At 49.7% G+C, this 25,856-nt stretch overlaps 2 protein-coding genes across 3 annotated transcripts in view; both read left to right on the top strand.

Annotated features, from left to right (window-relative positions):
* Positions 1-15,416, top strand: part of LOC121272981 (pre-mRNA-processing factor 39-like) — a 29,032-nt gene extending 13,616 nt beyond the window's left edge. Inside the window, exons 6-14 of one of the 2 annotated variants that reach the window (XM_041179901.1) lie at positions 2,208-2,379; positions 3,168-3,275; positions 3,934-4,098; positions 4,505-4,631; positions 9,897-10,165; positions 10,903-11,087; positions 12,001-12,075; positions 13,475-13,628; positions 14,211-15,416. In XM_041179901.1, coding sequence (XP_041035835.1) covers positions 2,208-2,379; positions 3,168-3,275; positions 3,934-4,098; positions 4,505-4,631; positions 9,897-10,165; positions 10,903-11,087; positions 12,001-12,075; positions 13,475-13,628; positions 14,211-14,273 — 1,318 coding nt within the window. In that variant the 3' untranslated portion in view covers positions 14,274-15,416. Of the gene's footprint in view, positions 1-2,207; positions 2,380-3,167; positions 3,276-3,933; positions 4,099-4,504; positions 4,632-9,896; positions 10,166-10,902; positions 11,088-12,000; positions 12,076-13,474; positions 13,629-14,210 lie in introns of those variants that run through there. The other variant, XR_005941937.1, reaches the window with a different exon arrangement.
* A 6,634-nt stretch (positions 15,417-22,050) lies between these two features.
* Positions 22,051-25,856, top strand: part of LOC121273003 (solute carrier family 22 member 6-A-like) — a 36,848-nt gene continuing 33,042 nt past the window's right edge. Inside the window, exon 1 of the mRNA XM_041179934.1 lies at positions 22,051-22,452. Coding sequence (XP_041035868.1) covers positions 22,051-22,452 — 402 coding nt within the window. The remainder of the gene's footprint in view (positions 22,453-25,856) is intronic.

Below are 25,856 nucleotides of genomic sequence, written 5' to 3'. Positions count from 1 at the left end.
TCGCCCCATCAATATATCCTTCTATTCCGTTCTCCCTCGTGTTTATCCAGCTTCCCCCTTAAGTGCATCCATACTGTTTACATCAACCACTCGCTGTGGGAGTGAGTTCCACATTCTCACCAGCCACTGGGTAGTGAAATTTCTCCTGAATTCCTGATTGGATTTATTAGTGACCATCTTATATTCCTCTGGGGAGTTGGTGGTGTACTGGTAATGGACTAGTAAATTGGAGGCCCCAGGCTAATCCTTTGGGGACACGGGTTCAAATCCCATCACGGCAGCTGGTGGAATTTAATTTCAATTAATAAATCTGGAATATAAATCTAGTCTCAGTGATTGTTTCATAGTCACCATCATCGATGGTTGTAAAGACCCATCTGGGTCACTAATGTCCCTGCAGGGAAGGAAATCTGCCGTCCTTACCCGGTCTGGGCCTACATGTGACTCCATACCCCACAGCGATGTGGTTGACTCTTAACTGCCCCCCTGAAATGGCCGAGCGAGACCACTCAGTTCAAGGGCAATTAAGGATGGGCAACAAACGCTGGGCCTCGCCAGCGACGCCCACATCCTGTGAATGAATTTTTTTTTTTTAAATGACCAACCTTGGATTTCATTTTGTAAGTCTGATAGGCCAGGCTGCTGGAAGATGAGAACGATGGCAGACAGACAGGAAAAAACCTTCTTTCCTCCACTGACTCCATCCCGCACGATCGCAATACCTTGTGCATCGCAGTATGTAAACTCCTCACCTCACCTGGAATCGTGATTGCCCGGGAGAGGCGAGAAATGGGATTTAAAACCCCCAGGCTAGTTGGTTGAGGTGGGGGGGGGGGGGGGGGGGGGGGGGGGGGGGGGGGGGGGGTGGGTTTAAGATTTTGGAAATTCCTCTCTGACCCCTGTTGACGATCAAAACTAGTCCAGGAGATCACACCAGCCCCGAATTCTTCGCAGTACCTGCCTTTTGTACAAGGTGATCCCTGCCAGCACCGGGTCCAGTTTGCATTTGAAACTCTTAGCTATATAATGTTGCTTTGTTTTCTGGACCGTAGCAGCAACGCTCGGGGCTCACTGCCAGACTCCATACTAAAAGAACAGCCTCAAACGAGAGCACCTTCGTAGGCCAGAAAGCTCTAGTTTCAGTTCTGTTAGCCCACCTCAGTCGGGGCAGTGTGTACGCTGTCTGTTTAAAATTTGTTCTCAGTATCCAGACCTCGCCGGCATTAGTTGCCCGAGGAGGTGACGGTGGTGGGCCGCTGCCGCTCAGAACCGCTGCGGGACACTCTCGGAGGCTAAGACCCCCGTCCGCATTGCGGTGGGACTGACGTGCAGGCCCAGACTGGGTAAGGACAGCCCTACAGGACGTCGGTGAACCAGTTGGGCTGTTGTGACTGGCCTCGGTGCTGTCAAAGCCAGGGGAGCAGTAAGATTGTCCAGGGGGTTGCCAGCTCCTCCTGATTGCCATTCGCAGGACCCCTGCCTGGTGTGGACGGATCCAGCTTGGCTGTGATGCCCCCCTTCTGAGCATAGCAGCCTCCTGCGCGTGAAGAATGGCCACTCGGACAAATTACTGGAGGCCTCCCCCAACCAGACCCACTCTCACAGTTGGCTTTGACATCTGAGTGAGAGTTGGTGCCTTCAGGAGTGACCGGTGTCTTTTAACATGCACTTTAACACAGTAAAAGATCCCAAGGCTAATCACGAGGAGAGGTTATTAACCAGGCATTGACACACGAACCACCACGACAGGTGGAAGCTTGCTCAAAGGGGTCGGCTTTAAGAAGCGTCTTAAAGCAGAGGTTTAGAGAGGGAATTCCAGAGCCTCAGACACAAGCAACTGAAGCTACAGCCACCAGAGGTGGACTGATTAAAGTCGGGGGCGAGCAAGAGGCCAGATATCTCCAAGGTGTAAGGGTGTGGAGGGATTACAGAGATAGGGGTGTGAGAGGCCATGGAGGGATTTGAATGTGAGCTGAAGCGGGACCAGGAGCTAATGTGGGTCAGCGACCACAGGGGCGAGATGGGTGAACGGGACTTGGTGAGAGTTAGGCCACGGGGCAGCAGGAACAGGAGGAGACAGGTCCAAAATGTAACATCGAGCTTTGAGCCGTTACTCGCTACTCACCAGGGGTCCGCACCCCATGCGGTGACTGTTTCATCTAAATCTGGAGCCAAGCCCTAACTCCGGGTCTCTCGCTGTCGTACAGGTTTAAGGAACACGTGCAGAACTACTCACCGAAGGACATCCTGTCCACCGACGAGTTCCTCAAGCTGAGGTCAGAGGTTGTGACCAGCCTAACGGTGGCAGAAGCGGATTGTGACGAGGGTCCCCCTGGAGATGACCCTCCCCCTGGAGTGGGGACCACTGACGAGGAGAAGGTGACCCATTGGACTTTCTTTACCTGGGAGTTATTTACATAACTGAGTCTGGCCGTCTCCAAGAACCCTAATTTTTAACTGCCCATTCGTACAGAGGCTGATCCCCCGAGGTTGAGACCCTACAGCTGATATAGTAGTCCCTTTGTGCTCAGCCTGGGGAAAAGAGGGCAGAATTGGCTCATTGTGAGTGCTGACCTGTTACCCACCGCTGGAAGTAGACGCGAATGTGTGGCAAGGGCAGGGATAGCATTTGATTGTGGTCAAAGAGCCTGTCTTGGATGACGGGTGAGATGCTGTCACTCGGGTGATGATTTGGCACTCGAGGGTTGAAGCACAGCGGCACTCATCCTCTTCGAGAGAGAGAGGGAGTTGCGGCCTGTCAAACGGTTGCAGTCGCCCTGTGTTATCTCCGGGTTAATAGCATTCGCAGGTAAAACAGCCAGTGTTGGTGGCTTGTGCAAGTCCCGGCACCGAGGCTGCGCTGTGATCATTAAGTCCCCCTCACTGTTTCGTTCAGTTCACTCCTTAACTTCCTTCCGGGAATGTTGGTTTGCGGGACCTTGGGAGGAGCGTGGGTGGGGTGGAGAGTTCTGTGCCATGAGCTCACGTCCGTTGCAAACTGGACTGGCTGCAACGTTGCATGAATCCGTGTTGTGGTGAATGTGATTCAGGAGGGCAGGGCCTGTGGGTGGTGGGGGTTAGTTTTGTCAGGTTTTATATAGACGGTACCTTCGAGTGCCGATTCCTCTCGCTGACGTTTGTTTCTTTATCACGCTGCCCTGTCCCAGGCTGACACGGAGCTGGAGAAGATCCGAGCGCACCTAGTGGCCACTCGGCACGAGATGTACCTACTGAACGAGGAGGAAGTCAGCAAGAGGTGGAATTTCGAGGAGGCGGTAAGGTTGAATCTGTGCGCCCCACTGTCTGGTGTATGACCTGCTAACCAGCAACTGGGTGCCGCTGTAATAGCAGCGGGGACGCAGTGCTGTGTTTGCAAAGTGGGCAGCGATGAGGAAGAGCGACTCGCCCATCCTGTGCGTGTGTCTTTTCATAGAGAGACAGTCCTCCTCCCCCCCCCCCCCCCACCCCTCCAGAAACAGGCATGCAACTGCATCTTAAACCGCCTCCAGCACTGAGCCCATACTCCAGGCTGACCCCACCCTAATGCTAGAACTGAGGGAGTGTTGTCGGAGGAATCATACTGAGGCTCTTTCTGCTGTTCAAGTGGACGTTAAGGACCGGATGGTATTATTCTGAGGAGAACAGCGGGTACTAGCACAGGTGACCAAAAGCTTGGCTGAAGGGGGAGAGGTTTTAGGAGCAACTTAAAAAGAGGAGGGAGAGACAGAGCGGCTTAGGGAGGGAATCCCGGAGTTTGGGGCCCAGGCAGCTGAAGGCACAGCCAGCGGTGAAGCGATTACATTTGGGGTGGGGTGGGGGGGAGAGAGAGAGAGCGCAAGAGTCCAGAGTTGGAGGAGTTCCGAGATCTCGGTTTCTTTACCCTAACTTGCACTCGCTTTATCAGCTATGATTATCCTGTCGCCCTCTTCTCAGATTAAGAGGCCGTACTTCCACGTCAAGCCTCTCGAAAGAGTGCAGCTGAAAAACTGGAAGGACTACCTGGATTTCGAGATTGCCAGCGGCACCAACGAGCGGGTTCTGGTATTGTTCGAGCGTTGTATGATCGCCTGTGCTCTGTACGAGGACTTCTGGATCAAGGTGAACCCCCTCTTCTCAGAAGCTCGCACCCGGGATACAGATCCCAGCTTTCCTGCCGATCGTTCCCGATCAGCGGCTTCTCTTTTTTTCCTTTATAATTTTTGTGTTTGTTGATTATTTTTTGCAAGCGTTCCAACAAAAAAAATTTCACGTTTTACTTTGATGATCTGACTTCTAACATAATCTTTTAATTCCATTGCTGTTTTATCTGCACGTGTTGCTTCAAACTAAAGAAGTTAAGGGATTGCTGAAGAAATGTGTAAGCGTGTTATCACTGTGAGTGCCCCCTCCAGTTCTCAATAAGCTGTACCATGATGTCTTTTTATTTTTTAATACGGCGCCGTGCGCGTCGGAACCAGTTGATCTTGTTTCCCTTCATCCCTTTCTGACCTCCTTCTGCCTGCAGTATGCCAAATACCTGGAGAACCACAGTGTCGAGGGGGTCCGTAATGTTTTCCAGCGGGCCTGCATGGTCCACCTGCCTAAGAAGCCCACCCTGCACTTGCTGTGGGCCGCCTTCGAGGAGCAGCAAGGTGAGGAAGCCCCGATCGCTTGCACGCGCGCACACGCCCCCCCCCCCCCCCCTCCAAACATTCGGTCGTTAAGAGTCTGAACCTTTGAATCCCGGTGGCCGCGGAGCTGTACACAAATCGGCCCAGCGCGTTACGCAGCCTTTTCGGGGACAACCGCAGCATCTCTCAGAAACAAACCTCATTTCAAAGCAGATGGATGGGTTTTAGGTGACTTTGCCACAGCCGTCATTGTGAAACTGGACTTTACAGTGCAGAACTGGGGCAGATTGTGAAATTGGGTTTGACGAATGTGGCAACTAGTGAGCCGGCACCACAAAAGCTGCGGATTGTCATTAAAAGCCCGACTTATTCATTGACGTCCTCCAACTGTTTGCGACGGTGACACACTGATGGCCAATAAGTGCACCTTGTCCACAAATACAATTAATTTCCAATGATTGGCAGAATGTCAGGGATAGGAAGACGAACCTTGTTTAACACCTTGTCCAAATAATGTTAATACGAGTGGCGACTCAGCACTGGAATCCTGGAGTAGGCTCCTCCACGTCCACCTTGTGGTCGACACCACAACCACATTGGCTGTGGGGCCTGGAGTCACATGTAGGCCAGACCGGGTAAGGACAGCAGATTTCCTTCCCTAAAGGGACATTAGCGAACCAGATGGGTTTTTGCAACAATCAACAATGGTTACATGGTCATCATTAATCTTTTAATTCCAGATTATTATTAAATTCAAAATCCACTGAGACATGGCAGGATTCGAGCCCTGGTCCCCAGAATATTACCCTGGGTCTCTGGGTTACTAATCCAGCGACAATACCACTATGCCATCGGCTTTGGGGATAGTGATGATCCGAGACAGAATTTGGAGCAGGGCTATTAATTCTGCGATGATGAGCGATGTATATTTGGCTTTCATGGGAAGAGTTCAGCTGTTAATGAGATGTTGGGTTGTCGTGAAAGCCCAAGTAGTTCAGTAACATCCTATAGGGAGGGAAACCTGCCGATCTGACTCCAGTCCCACAGCAACAAGGTTGGCTCTTAACTGCCCTCTTGTAGTGATCTAGCAAGGCACTCGGTTGCATGAACCTACCACAAAGAACGATGAGGTCCCCAGCATCATTGATGCCAGTCTTCGGCCAAGTCGATTCCCTCCACGTGATATCAAGAAATTTAATTGGTATGGGGATCAAAGGTTACGGGGAGAAGGCAGGAGAATAGGGTTGAGAAACTTATCAGCCATGATTGAATGGCGGAGCAGACTCGATGGGCCGAATGGCCTAATTTCTGCTCCTATGTCTTATGGTCTATGTGGCACTGGGCCCTGACAATATTCCGGCAATAGTAATGAAGACTTGTGCTCCAGAACTTGTCACACCCATAGCCAAGCTGTTCCGACACAGCTGCAACACTAGCATCTACCTGGCTATGTGGAAAATTGCCCAGGTATGTCCTGTACACACAAAGCAGGACAAATCCAACCTGGCCAATTACCTTCCCATCATCTACTCTCCATCATCAGTAAAGGAAGGGGTCATCAACAGTGCTATCAAGCAGCACTCACTTAGCAATAACCTGCTCACTGACGCCCAGCTTGGGTTCTGCCAGGGCCGCTCAACTCTTGACCTCATTACAGCCTTGGTTCAAACATAGACCAAAGAGCTGAACTCCCGAGGTGAGTGAGAGTGTCTGTCCTTGACATCAAGGCAGCATTTGACCAAGTGTGGCATCAAGGAGCCCTAGCAAAACTCGAGTCAATGGGAATCAGGGGAAAACTCTCCACTTGGTTGGAGTCATACTGAGCACAAAGGAAGATGGTTGTGGTTGTTGGAGGTCAGTCATCTCAGCTCCAGGACATCACTGCAGGAGTTTTCAGGGTCGTGTCCTAGGCTGCCACTCCCAGTTACTCCACAGTGGGCACCGTTGGGAAGTGCAGGTGTCAGATGAACTCATTTCCCCCAGTCGAGTAACGACCCCGTACATTCCCTGCGTAAAGGAGGGGATCGTAGACGACAGCTGTGGAACCATATCCCAGTGCAGCTGCTGTGAGTCCTAACTCTCGGCTGGTCAGAATAACTCGATTGGAAACTCCTGGTCGTGACTTCGCACAAAATGGGTACCATGTTGTTCTGTCAGTCACTGTCCCATCTGCCAGATTATGGGTTGCAATTGATCTAATTGTCTTCATTGGCAGAGGTATAGAATATAAAAGTAAGGATATAATATGGGAATTGTATAAAACACTGGTGAGACCACAACTGGAGTATTGTGTGCAGTTCTGGTCACCACATTACAGCAAGGATGTAATAGGTCTGGAGAGAGTGCAGAGGAGGTTTACAAGAATGTTGCCAGGGTTAGAAAAGAGTAGCTACGAGGAGAGATTGGATAGGTTGGGGTTATTTTCCTTAGAACAAAGAAGGCTGAAAGGTGACTTGTTTGAGGTGTACAAAATTATATGGGGAATAGATGGAGTGGACAGGATAAAATAGTTTCCCTTGGTGGAGAATTCTAGAACCAGGGGACATAGATTCAAGATAAGTGGCAGAATGTGTAGGGGGGACATGAGGAAGAACTTTTTTACGCAAAGGGTAGAGGGTGTCTGGAATTCGCTGCCCAAGTTGGTGGTAGAGGCAGAAACTCAACTCTTAAAAAGTACCTGAATCTGCACCTTAGGTGCTGTAAGCTGCAGGGCTATGGGCTGGGTGCAGGAAGGTGGGATTAGAAAGGGCACCTGGGTGTCCTTGGGCTGGCATGGACAAGATAGGCCGAATGGCCTCCTGTGCTGTAACTTTTCTATGGTTCTAAGACCATAAGTAATGGGAGCTGGAGGAGGCCATTCAGCCCCTTGAGCCTGCTCAAACATTCATTAAGACCATGGCTGATTTTCTACCTCAGCTGCACTTTCCCTCACCTATCCCTCAGTGACCAAAAATCCACCAGTCTCGGCCTTGAATGTACTCGATGACTGACTGCGCATGCACAGCTGTCTGGCGTAGAGAATTCCAAATATTCACAACCCTCTGAGTGAAGAAAGTTCTCCTTCTCTCAGTCCAAAATGGCTGACTCCTTATCCTGAGTCTGTGACCCCCCCGCCCCCAGTTCTTGACTCTCTAGCCAGGGGGAGACAGCTTCTCACAAACTGCGCGCTCAGTCCCTCGAAGAATCCTAAGAGATAACCTCTCACTCGTCTAAACTCCAGGGAATATATAGGCCCATTCTACTCTGTCTCTCCTCGTAGAATAGTGCGCGCTCATTCCCGGAACTGCATGTGTGAGCTTTGGTAATTGCAATTTCAGTGTTAGCATTTTGGTGGGTTGGGGGGGGAGGGGTGGGGGCTGTGAAGGTGGGATTGGTACAGGCCGCCCACCCTCTTTGGACAGCCTGCTAACTGGATAGAATAGGTGAGCAGGGGGTGGTGGGGAACAAAGCCAAATCAGCAGTCAGTCCCAAATAGCGACAGCAGCAGTAGTTACAGGTGCTGTGGCATTGGCAGTACACACAAAGTGTGAGTTCAATTTTTTTTTATTTTAAAAGAAAAAAAGAGAGACTAGCAAGCACGTTGTATCCCTTTATGATAATTACAGTTTTGCAAGTCTGTTCCAGTACACCGTCCGTCTTAGCAGTTCCATCTCAATTTGTTGCACAGTTCAGGGTCCAGTTGTGCTGGTGCAAAGTCGGTGCCGAAGCAGCCCACAAACGATTGACAGTTTGCTGGACTGGAATGTGTACCGTGCAAATAAACCCCACCCCCACCCCGCCTTGTAAACTGAGACCAGTGAACCAAGCAAATTCTCGAGGCCAGTGCGTGTTTTTTGTCGCCCTTGTTCCAGGCCATTTGTTTTTAAGAGAATTTGTCATCCAGGCTCTAATGTGCAGCCCGAAGTTTACAAGTTAGTTGCGCTTGCTGCCTTCAGCTGATTCCTGGGACGAAGGGGGTTTGTCTTACGAGGAGAGGTTGAGCAGGTTGGGCCTGTGCCCATTGGAGTTTAGACAAACAAGGGGTGATCTCATTGAAACGCCCAAGATTTTGAGGGGTCTCGACCGGTGTTGATGCTGAGAGGATGATCCCTCTTGTTGGGGGAATCTAGAACAAAGGGACAACTTCAGAATAAGGGGTCTCTCCCATTTAGGGTGGAGATGAGGAATTTCTTCTCTCTGAGAATCGTTTGTCATTGGAATTCTCTTCCCCAGGGAGCAGTGGAGGCTGGTGAATCGATTCAGGGCTGAGTTAGACAGGTTTTTGATTGACAAGGGAGTCGAGGATTGTGGAAGATGGGCAGGAAATTGGAACTGAGGCCACAGTCAGAACAGCCACGGTCTTACTAAACAGGGGAGCAGGCTCAGTGGGCCAATGGCCGCCTCCTGTTTCTTATCCTATTTTGATTGACTAAAGCAATTTAAGAGGCAGCTGCAACTTGACTGGCTTCACCCTTTCAGAGCTGTGACCTTTTTAACAGGACCGGGCCAGGTGAGTGAGTGCGAGCAGCCCCATGGACGTTGGGTGCATTAAGAAATCTAGCTGAATGACCAAGGAACACAGTAGTCCAGGGCGCCTGGCGAGTCTTGGAAAGGGATCATAACCAAGTTGAGTAGTGGAAGTCAAGTGAAGTCAAGTTCGTGAAGCAAGCTAAAGGGTGGGGGGTGCGGGGCGAGGTGTAGAGTTTGCTTGTGTTTGAGGTCCTGGCTCAGAATGAGTTAGAGTGGGGAGGTGGTACAGTGACCCCCCCATTGTGGGGAGTGGTGGTGTTCTGGAGCCATTTGGGTCTTTTGGGGTGGTGGAACGCAAGGAGAGGATGCTGACTGTCGAACGGTGAAGGGGATTGATTTGGAGTTTTTTCTGCAGGCAGGTTTGGCAGGGAGTGGGGTGGGGGTGTGGGCAGCGCGCCCCAGAAATACAGGCTGACTGAAAACCGGTTTGTGCACAGGCTGCGTATCCCCCCCCGCCCCCAAACCCTTCATGCCGTCCTGAATGATCTTCCATTGTTCGGTAGTTTTAGTTGGGGACGTGGCTTATTTTGGAAACGAGCTTTATTACTTCAGGCTTCACAGGATAGTCCCATTTTAGATGGTTATGGAATTCCTGCTAAACACTGTGTACAAGTAGTTGGTAAGTTTCTGAAGCAGAGCACGGCTTTAAAACGAGAAGCCTATAAAGCACAAATTCACGGAACTTTGTATGATAGATTGTCGTAAGCACATCTGCTGAATGGCACTTTGTCACCTGTGGCAGCCTGATGTGAGTTTGCTCTCATGTTACTCCCCTAGGTGACCTCGAGGAAGCCCGGCGTATCCTCAAGTCCTTTCAGATGGTGGTGCCCGGCCTGGCTATGGTGCTCCTGCGGCGCGTGAGCCTGGAGCGTCGCTGTGGGCACCTGGACCAGGCGGAGGAGCTCCTGCGGGAGGCCATCGAGCAGCACAGGGACACGGCCCTGGCCTCCTTCTTCTCCATCAAGCTGGCGAGGCAGCTCCTGAAGGTGCAGAAGAGTCTGGTGAAGGCCAGGAAGGTGCTGCTGGAGGCTGTCGAGAGGGACAAGGTGAGGTGGGGAGGTGGGTAGGGGGTGCTTACGTGTGTGTCTGTGTCTGGGAGTGCCAGGGTTCTGCTGGGTCGGATGCTGAATTCAAAGGCGAATGAGACCTTGTCTGCTCCAGTGGGTGCGTATCAAGGATCTTCAGGCCACTATCTCAAAGAACTGGGGTGTCCTGAGCCAGTGTTGATCTCTCGGCCGACATCATTAAATCAGATGGTTCGGCCATGGTCATGATGCTGTTTGTGGGAGCTTGCTGTGTGCAAAATGGCTGCCACATTTCTGTCTGCTCCGCGTTGGCTTCTCTAGGCGGACACTAGAGGAATTTGATTCTTAATCACTGAGACAGGTTAAGTGCCATCCCTCAAAATCATGAGGGATTTTGACAAAGGAAATTGGAGAACAACTACTTGCGCTGGCTGGTGATTTACTAACTAGAGGGCATCAGTTTAATATTAGCAGCTAAAAAATTGATGGTGGGTAGTTGGTAGTTAAATTTGTTTTACCCAGTGGGTGGTTAGAACTTTGAACCCCCTGAGCAGGAATAGTGGGCGATCAGCCTGCACCCCCTTCACTGAATAGACTTTCTCAGCCTAGGGTCATGTGAGGTGCCCACAACCCTAGAGCTATATCTCGATGAGGATAAGAGCCTTGAGGGAAGGGGAGCACTAGTTACTTAGGCTGACAGATACACGCGCGATGCAATACTTACCTCCCTCTAACGTGGGCGCCTTTGGCTTTGGCAGGAGAACACCAAACTGTACCTGAACCTGTTGGAGCTGGAGTTCAGCGGTGATGTCCGAGTGAACGAGGCCAACATCTTAGGCTGCTTCGAGCAGGTGCTTATCAGCTCCCTCCCCCTTGAGACCAAAATCGTCTTCTCCCAGCGGAGAGTGGAGTTCCTGGAGGATTTTGGCTGCAACGTACAGACGTGAGGGTCAATCTCCGTGTCTACAGCGCTGGGGTGGGTTGGGGGTTGGGGGGGGTGGGGTGCGGTGTGTGGGTGCGCAGGTGTCTGTCTGTGTTGTCCTACCTATTGGGAAAGGAAAAACAAGCTGGGTCGCCCTTCACATCGCAAGATCAGGATGAGGGCTGATCTGATGGAGATGTTTAGAATTATGAAAGGTTTTGATAGAGTAGACACAGAGAATACTTCCGCTTCAGGGGAAGAGCCAAACTAGAAGCCACCAACATGTAGAGTGAAGAAACCCAATCAGGAATTCCAGAGAAATTTCTTTACCCAGTGACTGATGAAAATGTGGAACTTTGCACCACAGGGAGCGGTTGAGGTGAATAGTACGCACTCACCCTTAAATGTATCGCTCTACTTATGAAACCCCTGAATGCAGCAGGCCAGTCAGCTATGTAGGGCATCACATTCAAGTTGGATTCATTAATGTAATGGGGCACCTACAGTCGTCCAGCACTGGAGAGTGTGTCCATGTGGGTGGGCACAGCAACCCCTCGGCTGCCTGTGGCCTGGCTGTGCCAGTACCACCGTCACTACCCAGCCCGGCTGAAATTCAGTGCCGGCTCAGATGTAACCAGGGCTTTCCAGGCCTGTGCGCGTGAGCAGCTCGCCGTCTTCAGCCAAGTTCAGAAAGGGACGACTTGAGAATCCTAAAACACATCAACTTGGGAGGCATTTAAACGTTTTAAAGAGGGTTTTGGGGCCTCTGTTTCTTTTTGAAGCTTTGCACGTCTCTGCCCCCTTCTAGCTGCTTTCAGCTAGCTGAAGTCATGTATCTTGCTCTTGTCTCCTGTTGCCGGTGCCTGATGTGTGTCCCCTATGTTTCTCCCCCTCAAACCCCCACCCCCCCTCCCCCGCCCCACACCCACTGCAGATTACTACACGCCTACGATGAACATCAGAAACTCCTCAAGCAGAATTCCAGTAAGAAGCGAGCGGCTGAGAATGGGTGAGTACCCCGCGGCTTTAGGCTTTCTTTTTTAAGCTTTCCTCTCGGTGCCTCGCCTCTCTGTGCACCCGTTTCCAACATGATTTGGGGGGGGGGAAACTTGTGGGCTTGAAAGGGTTGGGCGAAGGTGCTCCCTGCCCGCCACTTTGAGTTGAGCGTGAGAGTGCAGGGCCTTCTTCACCATTCCTACCCAGGCAGTGATGCCCATCGCCTGGTTTAGGCGGGAGTTGGGTTGCGACCGGCAGTGTCTGTTTGATCCCCCTCCCCCAGACCTGATTGTGAACATGCCATTCTCCATCTCTGGTAAATCTCCGCAGGTGTCACTGGGAATGGTGTAATACACTGGTGTCAATTCCTTAAAGGAAGACTTGCATTTCTCAAGCGCCCATCACAATCTCTGGGTACCCCCAAATGCTTTGCAGCTAGTGGAGCGTTTTTTTGAAGTTGCAAGCTCGTGTGTAGCCAGGACTTTCCAGGCTAGTAATCCAGGGACCCGGGTTCGAATCCCACCACGGCCGATAGTGAAATTTGAATTCAGTAAATACCTGGAATTAAAAGTCTAATGATGACCATGAAATCGTTGTCGATTGTTTCTTCACTAATGTCCCTTTTAGGGAAGGAAATCTGCCGTCCTTACCCGGTCTGGGCCTACACGTGACTCCAGACCCACAGCAATGCAGTTGACTCTTAAATGCCCCTCTGAAATGGCCGAGCGAGACACTCAGTTGTAATAAACCGTTCGCCACCACCTTCTCGAGGGTAACTAGGGATGGGAAATAAATGCTGGGCCCAGCCAGCGAAGCCCACGTCCCGTGAATGAATGAATGAATAAAAAGAAAATGTACGAAACATAGTTGTGCACAGCAAGCTCCCACAGGCTGTAATTCGATAACTGGTCGAGTAATCCAGTTTTAATATTGGTTGCAACCTTAATTATTGGTCGGTCAGGAAACAGGGAGAATCATCGGAACTTGCAAGCGTTAATGAACGCTATTCGGCCCATCATGCCTGTTCTTGCTCCTGGAATGTCGAACTCCCCTGCTCTCTTTCCAGTAGTGTAATTATGTCTGCCCAAGAGGGCAGTCAGGGTCTCAGTATAATGTCTGATCTGAAGGACGGCGCTGCTGACGGAGCAGCGCCCCCAACGAGAGTGCCTGGCCTGGATTTTGTGCTCAAGTCCCCTTTTCCAAGTTTGGAGGGGAAAACGTCTAAGATTGTACAGCCTGGTGGCGGTTGGGGGGGTGGTGGTGTGGTGGGGAGGGAATGCGGGACCAGGTTGGCACAAGATGGCCAAATTCTTCCTGCCCACAATGCATCCCCGTCACTGTTATTGACAGGCCCCACCTTCTCCACGAGAACACTCGGGCCTTTATTGAAACTGTAACCGTTGGCTTCACAGTACCGAGGAGCCGGAGGAGAAGAAGGCGAGGGTGGATGATTCCTCTACAGGCAGCATAGCGAGCACAGCAACAACCACCACCAACTCCACGGCCCTAATGAGCGGAGATGTAACCAGCAGCCAGGCGGCGTACAACTACAGTGCGTGGTATCAGGTATGTCTCATTGCTCTTCCCCTCCCTGCTCCCACACCCCCAAAACCACTAAATCCATCCGCTCAACAAGCAGGCACACCTTGGGCAGCCTGTGGGACATAAACTACAGAGGCCCCAAAGCTCTCCTTCGATAATATCGCACCAAGTCCCTCGATGATCACCCTAAACCCTTGGATATGTGCGACGACGACAAATCTTTTATCGTGGTTTCTACCCCGAGCCCTTTTTCTCTTGTACTGAACAGCCCCGCTCCTCGCTCCACCTTGTAGCATTGCCCTCAATAATCCCCATCTGCTCCCCCCCCACCCCCCCCCCCCCCCCCCCCCCCCCCCCCGCCAGCAACTCGTCAGTGTCCCTGCTTGACTGGGTCCCGCCATTTTTAAACGGAGCACAGGCTTGGGGGTTTTCCCCATTTCCCCAACCAACCGTGATTTTTGCAGTTGAGTCTTTGGAGTGGGATTCGATCCCACAACCTGCCGGCTCGAGCGAGGGCACCTCCACACGAGGACGTCGGGGTGTTCCGAGGCAGGCACCTGACTGATTTTTCCATGTCTTTCTCTCTCTCTCTCTCTCTCTCTGCAGCCTTACGGATCGTATGGATATCAGAACCCGTGGAACTACAGTCAATATTACTCGCACAGCTGAGACGCACTGGACCTGAGGAATGTGAACTGTGTACATACTGAAACCAAGGGACCCATTTTCTGTTTTCTCCCTGTCTTTTCTAACACCCCCTCCCCCACCAGCCAACCACACCCTACACCCCCCCCCCCCCCACTTCCCCCAGCCATCAAACACCACTCCCACAACTCGGAACAGGAAGACACAGCAGGACAGAGTCAATCTGCCAGGCGTTTTGTGTCTTTTGTGCGGGTGTGATGTTACCGTGAAAAGATGTCACGTTCTGGGAGATTGTTGCGTGCAGTTCCTTTCGCAGTCCCTGTTTACAGTTTTCCAGTTGTACCCCCTCTGCCCCTCTTTCGTTATTTATTTTGGATGGAGGGAGGGGGGGGGGGTGGGGTTGGGGGGGTGCGGAGAGAAGAGAAAGCGAGAGCGGGTGGTCAGCCCGTCTAGGAGGCATCGGGTGGGTTGCATCAGCGCCGTCTCCCGAGTGATCTCTGGCGTGTCGTTGTCCTGTGTCGGCTCGTTCGGCACGGTGGGAGTTCGGAGCAGGTTACTCCTACCCCCCACCCCACCCCACACGCTCCCCACCACCACACCCCCAAGATGGTGTATGTACCCAATAAACCCTGCTCGAGAAGGGCATTCCCCCCCCCCCCCCCCCCGGCAGTCTGTGCGTCAGGAGAGGCGGGCAGAACGCAGTGCTAGAACTGGTGAGGCTGCTGCGTATCTCCACCGCCGTGGTTTCTGCTTTAAAAAATCACCCCCCCCCCAACGGCAGTGCGTGGTGCATGGCGAGAGGAGAGAGGAGGCTTCACGCTTGGCATGGACGCGGCAGCCTGCAGCGGGTCGGTGCCCGAGATTCCAGGCTGGGGATTCTGGGCGCCGAACGGGAGCCACGGGAGAAGCCGGTTTCCACTCTGAAGGCCGACCGACACCCCCCCCCCAAACAACGCAGTCTCTCTTATCAACTCCGCTTCGCCGTGTGCGTTTTGCACTGAATCTGTTTCGTACCCTCGTAAAAGCACAAATCCTCGTGCAGCTCGAGGCATTCGGAGATGGGAGTAGCATTGAGCATTGTGACCCAAAGTCATCTCCGCCCCCCCCGCCTCAGCCTGACCCAGTGCAACAGGGAAAGCCCCTGACTGACTGGGCACATTCTCTCCCCCCCCCCCCCCCCCCCCCCCCCCGCCACACCGACTTGTTTCTCCCCTCCCCCGTGCGGCTTTCCAGCCTCGACGCCAAGTTTAAGCAGAAAAGGCACAGCTACCAGGAGTGCGGCACACAACGGGGTTAGCCTTAAGGGCTGATTTGCAGCTCGGTGAGACCCTCTCCTGGTTGGCCGTTTTCTTCTCTTTCCCCCCCCCCCCCCCCACCGATTGACAGACATGGACCCCATAACACTAACCCACTCTCTGATCTCCTTCTGCTGCTACGTTGACATAAATGTTCCTGCCGGCATTTTCCTGCTGCTTCCACACCGACGCAAGTTGGCCCGGGGCACGCGAGCGGGGGAATCTCTCGTTCAGCCTCGGGGCCCCAGTAGCTGACAGCAGATCCCAAACACCTTAATGTGAATCTTTTTTTTTCTGTACAACTCCTCGTTCAGGCAAAAAAAAAACATTTTTTTGCAAGTAGTTTTTTTAACGGATGTAATGTACCCTTTTTTTGTGAATGGATGGTGCAAAATAAATGGAAGGTTGGAGGCGGTTATTCCTGTGTTCCGTTGGGAAGCCTGGCGCTAGGCTTGGGGAAGCTCCGTTCCTTCTGGAATGTTCTGGTGTTTAAATGCCACCACCCATACCGAATAGACCTCCAGACAAGATGGCCTGGGGCCTGGTTCCCTGTAAAGCCCAGCTCAAAACCAGACCTTCGGTGGCGGGGGGGTGGGGGGGCAGGGTTTTGCAAGCAGCGGTCAATCCAGCAACAACGATCCATTGAAGCCACGAACTTCCCAACCACGAGACGAGAGTTGGGTAATTGGTGATGAATGATTTCGGTTTTGGAAAGTGAGCTTCTGTTTTGTGTCGTCTGACTTTGGCAGGTGGGGTGGGGGGAGGGTGTTTGCCACTGGCAGCTCTGAGTCCTGAGACAGCCCTCACTAGGAGAATGTTCCCAGAATAGTGAAAGGAGGGACTGAAACTATAAAAACACTTCTACACACCTAAATGGGCAGTCCTCATTGGAAGATCCGTCACGCTGGGGAGTACCTTCCTGACATCGGGACTGAACAGCTCCTTTTCAGTATCGTTGCATCCTTCAGTGTTGTAATGACTCCAAACAGCACAGGCTAATCTTCCAGTGGCCTCTGCCTGCTGCTGACAGCTGAAAACTGGTGCTTTAGAGTCCTAAACTTCCATCAGTTCCTATGCTTTGAGGAGCCATAGTAGTTCACAGCACAGATGGAGGCCATGCAGCCCATCTTAAGGGACAGGCAAAAGCCTGTTCAGTCACTAGAGCCTGTTCCCACCACTCAAGTATGGCTGATCTGATCTACCCCAGCTTCATATCCCTTAAAATCCTTGACCAGCAATTGTCTTGGTGATCTTCGATTGATTATTCATTTTTGTGGAAGAGAGCTCCACACTCCTGCCATCCGTTGTGAAGCCGTGTTTTCTACCCCCTCTCCCTCGTGGCCCGCTCGGATTTTAACGTTGTCCTGGGCTCCCCCACAAGGTTTCTGTCAATCCCTTTCAAGATACTTAAGGGAAACCCTCAATCAGATCGCACCTTAACCTGATGTTCCTAATTTTTTTTTCTTCCCTCCTTAATCTGAAGCCCTGGTAAAATTCTGGTGAACACGTTGTCCGTTTGCTCGAACAATGTAAAGCTAATTCCGCTGCCTCACTGTCAAAATAATTTGTCAGTTTTCCCCATGAAAGATGCACTGGCCCCTGCCTTGATTACTCTGTAAAGCTATCGTGTTTCTTGGTGTAAAGAAATTTCCTCCAAAAGCCCCCTTTTCCCCTCCTTTGGAATGTGGGTGTCACTGGCAAGGTCAGCATTAGTTGCCCATCCCTAATTGCCCTTGACCGGAGTAGGCTGGTTCGGCCATTGGAGGGCAGTGGAGAATCAATTCTGGAGCCTCGCCTAGGCCCAGACCGGGTAAGGAAGGCAGATTCCCTTCCCTAAAGGGACATTAGTGAACCAGATGGGTTTTTACAACAATCGATAGTTTCATGGTCACGGTTACTGAGACTCGCTTTCAACTCCAGGTTTATTAATTGAATTCAAATTCCACCATCTGCCACTGGAGGGGATTTGAACCCGTGTCCCTAAAGCATTAATCTGTGTTTCTGCATCACTGGTCAAGTGACATTACCGTTACGCCACTGTCTCCCATCTTACTGACCATTTTAAATAGATCCTATCTTCACTCTTAATATGAAGATTCTTGAGTAGTTACCATTTTAAAAATCTTTGCATTGAAGCATTTCTTCATGGCTACAATGTCTCAGCCCTACAAGTGGGGAGGTTCGGTGACCCATTTGGAAGTGGTGTCTCCAGTAACAGTGGGGAGAGGCTGCCCCATCACCGTGCCAGTTCAGTCTCAAACACCACACAGGCACCCCAGTTAGAAACAGTAAAAGGGGAAACGATACCACGGACCACGTTTTCCTGTTGAACGAGAGGTTTATTTGCATTGAAATCACAGAATTGTTACAGTGCAGAAGGAGGCCATTTGTACCATCACGTCTCCACTGGCTCTCCGACCGAGTAACTCAACCTAGTGCCATTCCCCTGCTTCTCCCCTTAACCCTGCACATTGTTTCTTATCAGATGGCAGTCTAATTCCCTTTTGAACACCTCAATTGGACCTGTCTCTACCACACATTCGGGCAGAGCATTCCAGGCCCTAACCACTCGCTGTGTAAAAAAACAAGTTGTTACTCCTATCACTTTTTGCTTCTCTTGCCAATCACTTTAGACCTGTGCCCTCTCATTCTCAATCCTCTCTAGAGAGGGAACAGTTTCTCCCTAAACCACTCATGATTTTGAATACCTCAATCAAATCTCCTCTCAGCCTTCTCTTCAAGGAAAGCAGTCCCAACTTCTAATCTACCTTCATCCCTGGAACCATTCTCGTGAATCTTTTCTGCACCCTCTCTAATGCCCTCACGCCCTTCCTAAAATGTGGTGCCCAGAACTGGACACAAGACTCTAGCTGAGGCCAAACTAGTGACATATACAAGTTTCACATAAGCTCCTTGCTCTTATACTCTTATGCCCCTATTAATAAAGCCCAAGAAACAGTGTACTTTATTAAACACGCTCTTAACCTGTCCTGCCACCTGTCCCTCCACTCCTGTACCCCTTTTGGAGTTTTATATTGTCTCTAATTGTTCCAGAATATCCTGTAGGACCAAACTGCTGAGTCTGAAAATGTCTCGAAACTCCTGTTTAAAAATTATGTCCGTTGGAAGCAGTGTTCTCTCAGTCACTAAACAGATAACAATTTGGCAAGGAAAATAGAAATGTAGAGCATAATTTAAATGGGGAGAGACCACAGATTGCTGTGGTACAGAGGGATCTGGGTGTCCTTGTACATGAATCGCAAAAAAGTTGGCATGCAGGTACAGCAGGGCAAATGGAATGTTGAGACGGAGTAAGTCTTACTATCACTGTACAGGGTGTTGGTGAGACCACATCTAGATTATTGTGTACAGTGTTGGCCATGTTGCTTGGTGGTATACTCGCATTGGAAGCAGTTTGGATAAGGTTCACTCGGCTGATTTCTGGGGTGAAGGGACTTGTCTCATAAGGAAAGGTTGAGCAGGTTGGAGCCATACTCTTTGGGGTTTATAAGAATGAGGGGTGACCCTTCTGAAACATGACATTCTGAGGGGGCTTGACAGTGCAGGTGCTGAGAGGATGTTTCCCCTCGTGGGGGAAATCTAGAACTGGGGGCACAGTTTCAAAACAAGGGTTCTCCCAGCTTAGACAGATGTGAGGAATTTCATCTGAGGGTTGTTAATTTTTGGAATTCTGTATCCCAGTGGAGACTGGGTCATTGAATATATACGAGTCTGAGTTAGGCAGATTTTTAATCCACAAGGGAGTCATGGGTTATGGAGTCAGCTGGGAAAGTGGAGTTAAGGCCACAATCAGATCAGCCATGATATTATTGAATGATGGAATGGGTCAAATGACCTACACCTACTTATCAACAAAAGGCCCTTTCAGGGTGAGTTTCTGGTCAATTGTGAGAATTGAAAGTAATCCAGCTTGGACTCTGCTGAGCAGCAGATCCACCACAGTAGGGAAGGAGGATGTCAACTGTGGTCCCCATTTTCATTTAACTCAACGAATAAACAAGAGGCTGAGAGTACAGCTGGAATGTCCTGTGACATTCTTGGCTCATGCATTGGCCAGGGCGCGGGTGCAGAGAAGATTCACCAGAATGTTGCCAGGGATGAGGGAGTTCAATTAAGTGGAGAGACTGTAGAAACTGGGGCTGTCCTTGGAGCAGAGAAGGTTAGGGGGAGATTTAATAGAGGTGCTCAAAATCATGAGGGGGGGGGGGGTTTAGTGTCATTCACAGCACAGGAGGAGGCCATTCTGCCCATTGAGTTCATGCGAGTAAGGTGAAACTGTTTCCATTGGCAGAAGGGTCAGTAGCCAGCAGGTCAATGTAAAGATTTGTGGGAAACTGGAACACACAATTTTGCCTCTCTTGTAGGAAGTTGTTCTGCTTCGTGTGGAAGGGTTGCGGCTTGTATACTTCAGTCAAATCCTCAAAAACCACACTGCCACCATGTTATGTTCTATTCCACCTAAGCACCAATCATACAACATGGATTGGTAAAACAATGATGTGGGTTCCTCATTAGAAGATAAGGCTATATACATGGTATGTATTAACTGGGAATCTGTATTCATGTCTGACCTCTCCAAGCTGCTGCCACAGACTGTGTACAGAGCCACAGGACTAATAGATCACATCTTGTGTTGAGGTGGTCGTGATTGAAACCAGTTTAAGATATGCACCCTTAGAGGTACAGTTACAGCATATCGCTAAAGGTCAGACAGCATCTGTGGAGAGAAGCAGTGTTTGACGGGTTGGATCTTACAGGGTGCGGTATTCCCCACACCCCTTGACGAGAAACTCAGTCGGGAGCCTACCCATGAATAAGCCAGCTGTCCCGCAGCTATTTTGCCCCAGGTGGGGCGTTAAGTGACTAAGGACAATATTTCTGCCACTGCTTGGAGAGGCGGAGAGAGCTGCGGAGCATTTGGATTGGCGGGCAGCTCTGTAGTCTTAGCAACGGCAGGTTTGAACAGTGGTCACTGCTGGGACTGCAGCCAGCCCCTGAAGAAGCGGAGAGGTTATTGGGAAGCTGGACTGAAGGTACGTCCAATCCTAGCTGGCAGGCCCCAGCGAGGGGAGGTGAGGGGCTGGGTTTGGGAATCTAGGTGCGGGAGAGTTAAAGGTGGGGGGAGGGGGGGTGGGGTTTGCCTCCGATGGGCACAAATCACCCCTATAAAGCTGCAGCCACCCTTATCCAGCAGCGGCCAGTTGGGTTAAGTGCTTGGCATAGGCTTATCTGCCTGCATCCCCCCCGCCATCCAGGGCTACAGGTAAGATAGTGGCAGAGGCAGGTGAGGCCCTTAAGTTGCCATTAGCTAAGCGGTCTCCACCATGTGACCCCCGCTTCCCAAACTCCCTGCAGAATTGGAGACAGTTTGGAGATGTGTGGGCAGGCCAATCGCTGCATTTAATGAGCCAGCACCCTGCCTTCAAACACGCTGGCAAGGGAGTGTAAAATCCAGTCCCAGCGTTTCAACTCCTGGTCCTGCAACAGAACTGAGGAGCTTATTTCTTAGCAGAGAGGTCAATAACCAGGGGTCACAGATCTAAATTAATTGGTTAGGAGGATTAAAGGGGAGTTGAATGGATCTTTATTTTCCACTGAGGTTGGTGTGAGGGTCTGGAGCTCACTGCCTTGGAGCATCATCTTGAAACATTACTGGGACACACATGTGAAGTGACACAACCTACAGATCAGAGCTGAAAAGTTTAATGAGGCCGGAAAGCTGCTCACGGCTGGTACGAACGCACATGGCTGAATTACCCCGCCCTGTGCTTTAAATATCTATGATTGACTGATCCAATAAACGAATTCATGTTTTAATAGGGACAGAATGGAATATATGAGTGATATAAAGTTACAAGTTTTGCTTTTTCAAGGACATGATTGCAATAGATTTGTGCTTTTGAAAGAATGGGAAAGAGAGAAGCTGTGGTAAGTCAATGCTCAGTGACACCAAGTGTGGGTTTTAGCAGTCTAGAGATTATAGGATGAATGAGGCCGGTAAAAAATTTCACTATCCTTTCATCCAATTGCAAACAGCTTCAACAGATGATGCTTCAATCATTTTTCTCCCCCCCCAATCTGCTTTGATTTCAGCTACTTCAGGTGTTTTGACCTGAAATACTTCTGGAAAGACGGGGCCATTGGTGAGTGAGGACACTGAGAAGGTGGTACTTTGCCTATTTCAGGGAATTGATTGATCAGACTTTATAAATGTTGGTGACAAGTACACCATTGAATTGACCACTGACTCTCCCAAACCCCCACATGGGCTTCCTCTCATAGTGTCCAAACTCATTAAACCAGATTTATCAAGTTGGTGTGAAAAAGTAACTCTGTTATCACCTGATTAAACATTACTCAATGTATGGATTAATGATCAGTTCAGCCCAAGGCACACTCTCGGCATCAGACTCTCCGTCAGTGTCACAATCTCTCGGTTAGTAACAGTCCTTCTCTAACAGTGTCCTCATCGCTGAGCCGCAGGCATGAGCTTCGGTGACATCTTGGAGGATGTTGGTGGCATGGGAAAATTCCAAATCATCCAAGTTTTGTTGCTGGTAACCCCAACAATTTTTTTGTCCTGCCACAACATGCTTCAGAACTTTGTGGCTGCTGTACCTGACCATCACTGCCAGGTCCGTTTGGAAGTGAACGGCTCGAGTCCCGCCAACACTACAACCACGCTGCAGGCAGAGGAGCTTCTCCGCGCTTTCATCCCTCTGGACCGGAATCAGCAGCCAGAGCAATGCCGTGTGTATTCCTCACCTCAGTGGCACCTGCTGGACCCCAACGCGACCTGGCGAAACACAACCGAGTACGACACGCAGATATGCACTGACGGGTGGACATACGACCGCTCCCAGTTCGAAACCACAATTGTCACAGAGGTACACCTGAGAATGTCTATTTGCTAAAGGTTTCGAGAACATTGTGTGTAATGTGGACCCGAAGGAAGGTCTGTGAATGGGTCGGTTTACACTGGGATAGCCTCACATCCATGAGGAGTTTTCAAGTCAAACATCTGGGAACACATGCAGGATTTGTGTCATTGCCAGGGGTAACACGTCCTTCAGTCCCCTTAATAGCCCAATTGGCAAATTGACCACTGGTGTGGTCCTAAGCCATAAAGACTAGAAAATTTCATGTTTCCTTTTTGCATTGAATTAGCTAATCTCATTGTGGTGGCAGCTGTGACATGATAACAGGGAGGGGAAAAAAGCAGTCCAGGGGTCACACTGCTAGGTGCCATCCTACTCAAAGGTGCAAGTGTGTGGAACAAGGCTGAGCTCAGCTCTGAGATTCATCATAGTCTTAAGAGGCTGCTGATATCAGTATCTAGGCTGAAAAAAAGAAACATATTGTCAAAGCTTTTTGTGTTACACTCATCAGGACAGATGCACGAATACCAAATTTCAAAGGGAGCAGCAACAATTTATACTGCATGAGAGAAGGGTGCGGATTAATTGGCAAGTCACCTCTGGTCGAGGCATTGCCATGGAGATTGAACCAGGGAACCAGGGAATTGCAAACCCAATTGATAATCTTAAATTGGTCGTTAGTGTAATTCTGTGCAGCAATTGTTGGCCAGTCACTGAATCACACCTGAAGTTCTGAGTTTTGCTCGTACATTGAGGAAATAGAACTCGTTAGACTGTTTTATTTCCAAGGTGAACTTGAGTGTGGAATGGAGCCTATTAAAACCTGTAAAGAAAATTCTTACATGCTGTTGCGCATTCAAATATAGTAAACATATCATCTCCATATTGGAAATATGCAAGAGATAGGAAGTTAGGGATCATTCCATCAAAAACATGTTTCTCATGGAAACCAACGAAAATGTTAGCAAGAGCTGTGCCCGGAGGAGGTCCCATGGCAACACCATCTATTTGGGCATACATGGTGTCATTTAAAGCTGAGCTCAACTGCGTGAGTTGGGACTGTTTTCCTTGGAGAAAAGAAGGCTGAGGGGAGATTTGATAGAGGTAATGACACAGCAGATGGTAAATGCCGAGCTGTTCAAATCCCAGAGGGGAACATGAAATAACTGTCACAACTAATTTTCAGTTTGTATAAATTTCGAGATGCGTGCCTTGAATTCAGTAGTAATAAGACCAGCAAGTCTCATAGGTTTTTGTAAAACTAGAAGTGATTTTAAATACATACATAGATCTAAAAATAACTATGATAACTTCTAAACCCCCTAATCAATCTATCTCCCAGTTACACTTTTATTAAGGCACACAGATTTTTAAAGACCCAGGTAAAGAAACATGATACCCTGAACAAGTCGACTTCCAAGTGAGTTTTCTTAACATCAGTCCTTTGAAGACAGCGGCTTGAGGCTTAGATGCTGACTGTTTTTCATACTTGTAAGATCTTAAAAATGGCTTCTCTTACACACAGCCCTTGCTCCTTCTTTATACATATCTTCCTCTTTGAATGCAAAGACCCATTGTTTCACTATGTCTTTGGACTTTATCTCCCTGATAATAAAACCCTCTCAGAGCACTAATTTTTACCAGTAATCTTTGGGAAAAATAAACACACTGTTTCTAAACTTCACCTGGCTAGGTGACACATTTCATCCCTCTTTTCAAAATAAATCTAGTCTGGTTTATTTTAAAATGTAAATGTTCCCTTGACACCTATGTTTCTAAACTTCCCCATGTTTACCTAATTAACATTTCTACCCTAACTTCTCAGATCAAAGCACCCAGAATAGCTGCCTCTAATTCAATTAAGTCTCTCTCACACACACAGATCCCACTATTACTCTTATTTTACATTAAATTCCAATAACATTGTGAGAATTATTATATCTTCTTGACATAACGTATTCAAAATCACGAGGGGCCTGGACAGAGGAGATAGGGGGAAACTGTTTCCACTCATAAAAAGATCGAGAATGAGAGGGCACAGGTTTAAAGTAATGGGCAAAAGAAGCAAAAGCCGTTTGAGGAAAAAAAATTTTCACGGAGAGAGCGGCTAAAATCTAGAACGCGCTACCTGAGAGTGTGGGTGGATGCAGGTCCAATGGAGACTTTCAAAGGGGAATTAGACCATTTTCCGAAAAGGAGGAATGTGCAGGGGCAGTGGCACTGAGGGAATTGCTCAGTCAGAGGGCCGGTGCAGACACAATGGGCCGAATGGCCACCTCCTTCGCTGTAACAATTCTGAGAGTTGCTAAGTTCAGTGAATACAGGTTTAGAAAATGGTGGCATGTCTAGATTGGCCATGATATAGTAACATGGGGCAAATATCTACAGCTCCCTTGAGCTATGGCTTCTGCTGGCTCCTACTTGATCTTAAATCCCCACAGATACCAGCAGAGAGAAAACTGAGTGGAAGATTACAATGCACCCTGTGGGTGGACCTATACTCGCCAACTGCTCTGCTGCTGCTGCTGCTTGCATGAGGATTATGTAAAATTGAAGTCTCATTTATTAAGCACGGCAACCAGAGATGGTGGAAGTACTAGCAAACTGTGTAGATATTCATGCAATGTCTGTAAGTGATATGACACCCACTCCTCATGTAACAACGCTGCTTAAATAATTTGCCCTTCCCAGCTGGGTTCAGTTTTCACTTGATCAGCATTATCTCAGGTTCCCCATTCATTGACTCATTCTTCAGGACAATGCCTTGATCAATCAGGGTCAAGCTGCCTGGATTAAATTTCAAATAATGCTTGGCAGTTAACAGTCAGTCACAATCGCTGGTGCATTCTCCATGGCAACGCCACTTGCCAACCAATTGGCACTCTCTTCACATACAGTATAAATTGTTGTTATCCCCCCTTATATTGGTATTTTTGCGAGTGTCCTGATAAGTCCAAGATGAAAAGCTTCAACATGTCTCTATTTTTCAGCAATTCTCCTTTTAAGGAAACAATTAACATTCTGGATGGTGTGGTTACTGTCCAGTAATGGTTAAGGAATGGGCCTGTTTATAATGGAAAAATAATTAAATGAAGCAAACGAGAGCAAAGATCCAGCAAATGATTCTGCTCCCTTGAAAATCGACGCTTTGAAAATTGTTGCCTGAGAAATGTTGTTGACTTCATTTCCCAACCACTGTTCACTGTGGAGGCAACTCTTTCCCTCCCCCTCCCCCTCCCCCCACCTGCCCCAGGGGTTCCAGCTGGTAAAAGCAACAGTGTGGGAGTGAATGAAATGGCTTCTTGGATAAGTGTGAGGAAAGATTGGAGAGGCTGGGCTGTTCTTCCGGGAACAGAGGAGGCTGGGGGGCGGCGGGGGGCGGGGGGGGGGGGGGGGGGGGGGGGGGGGGTTGC

The sequence above is a fragment of the Carcharodon carcharias genome, chromosome 37 (genome assembly GCF_017639515.1).
Source record: "Carcharodon carcharias isolate sCarCar2 chromosome 37, sCarCar2.pri, whole genome shotgun sequence".
NCBI lineage: Eukaryota > Metazoa > Chordata > Chondrichthyes > Lamniformes > Lamnidae > Carcharodon > Carcharodon carcharias.
This window is presented reverse-complemented; position numbering and strand designations above follow the sequence as displayed.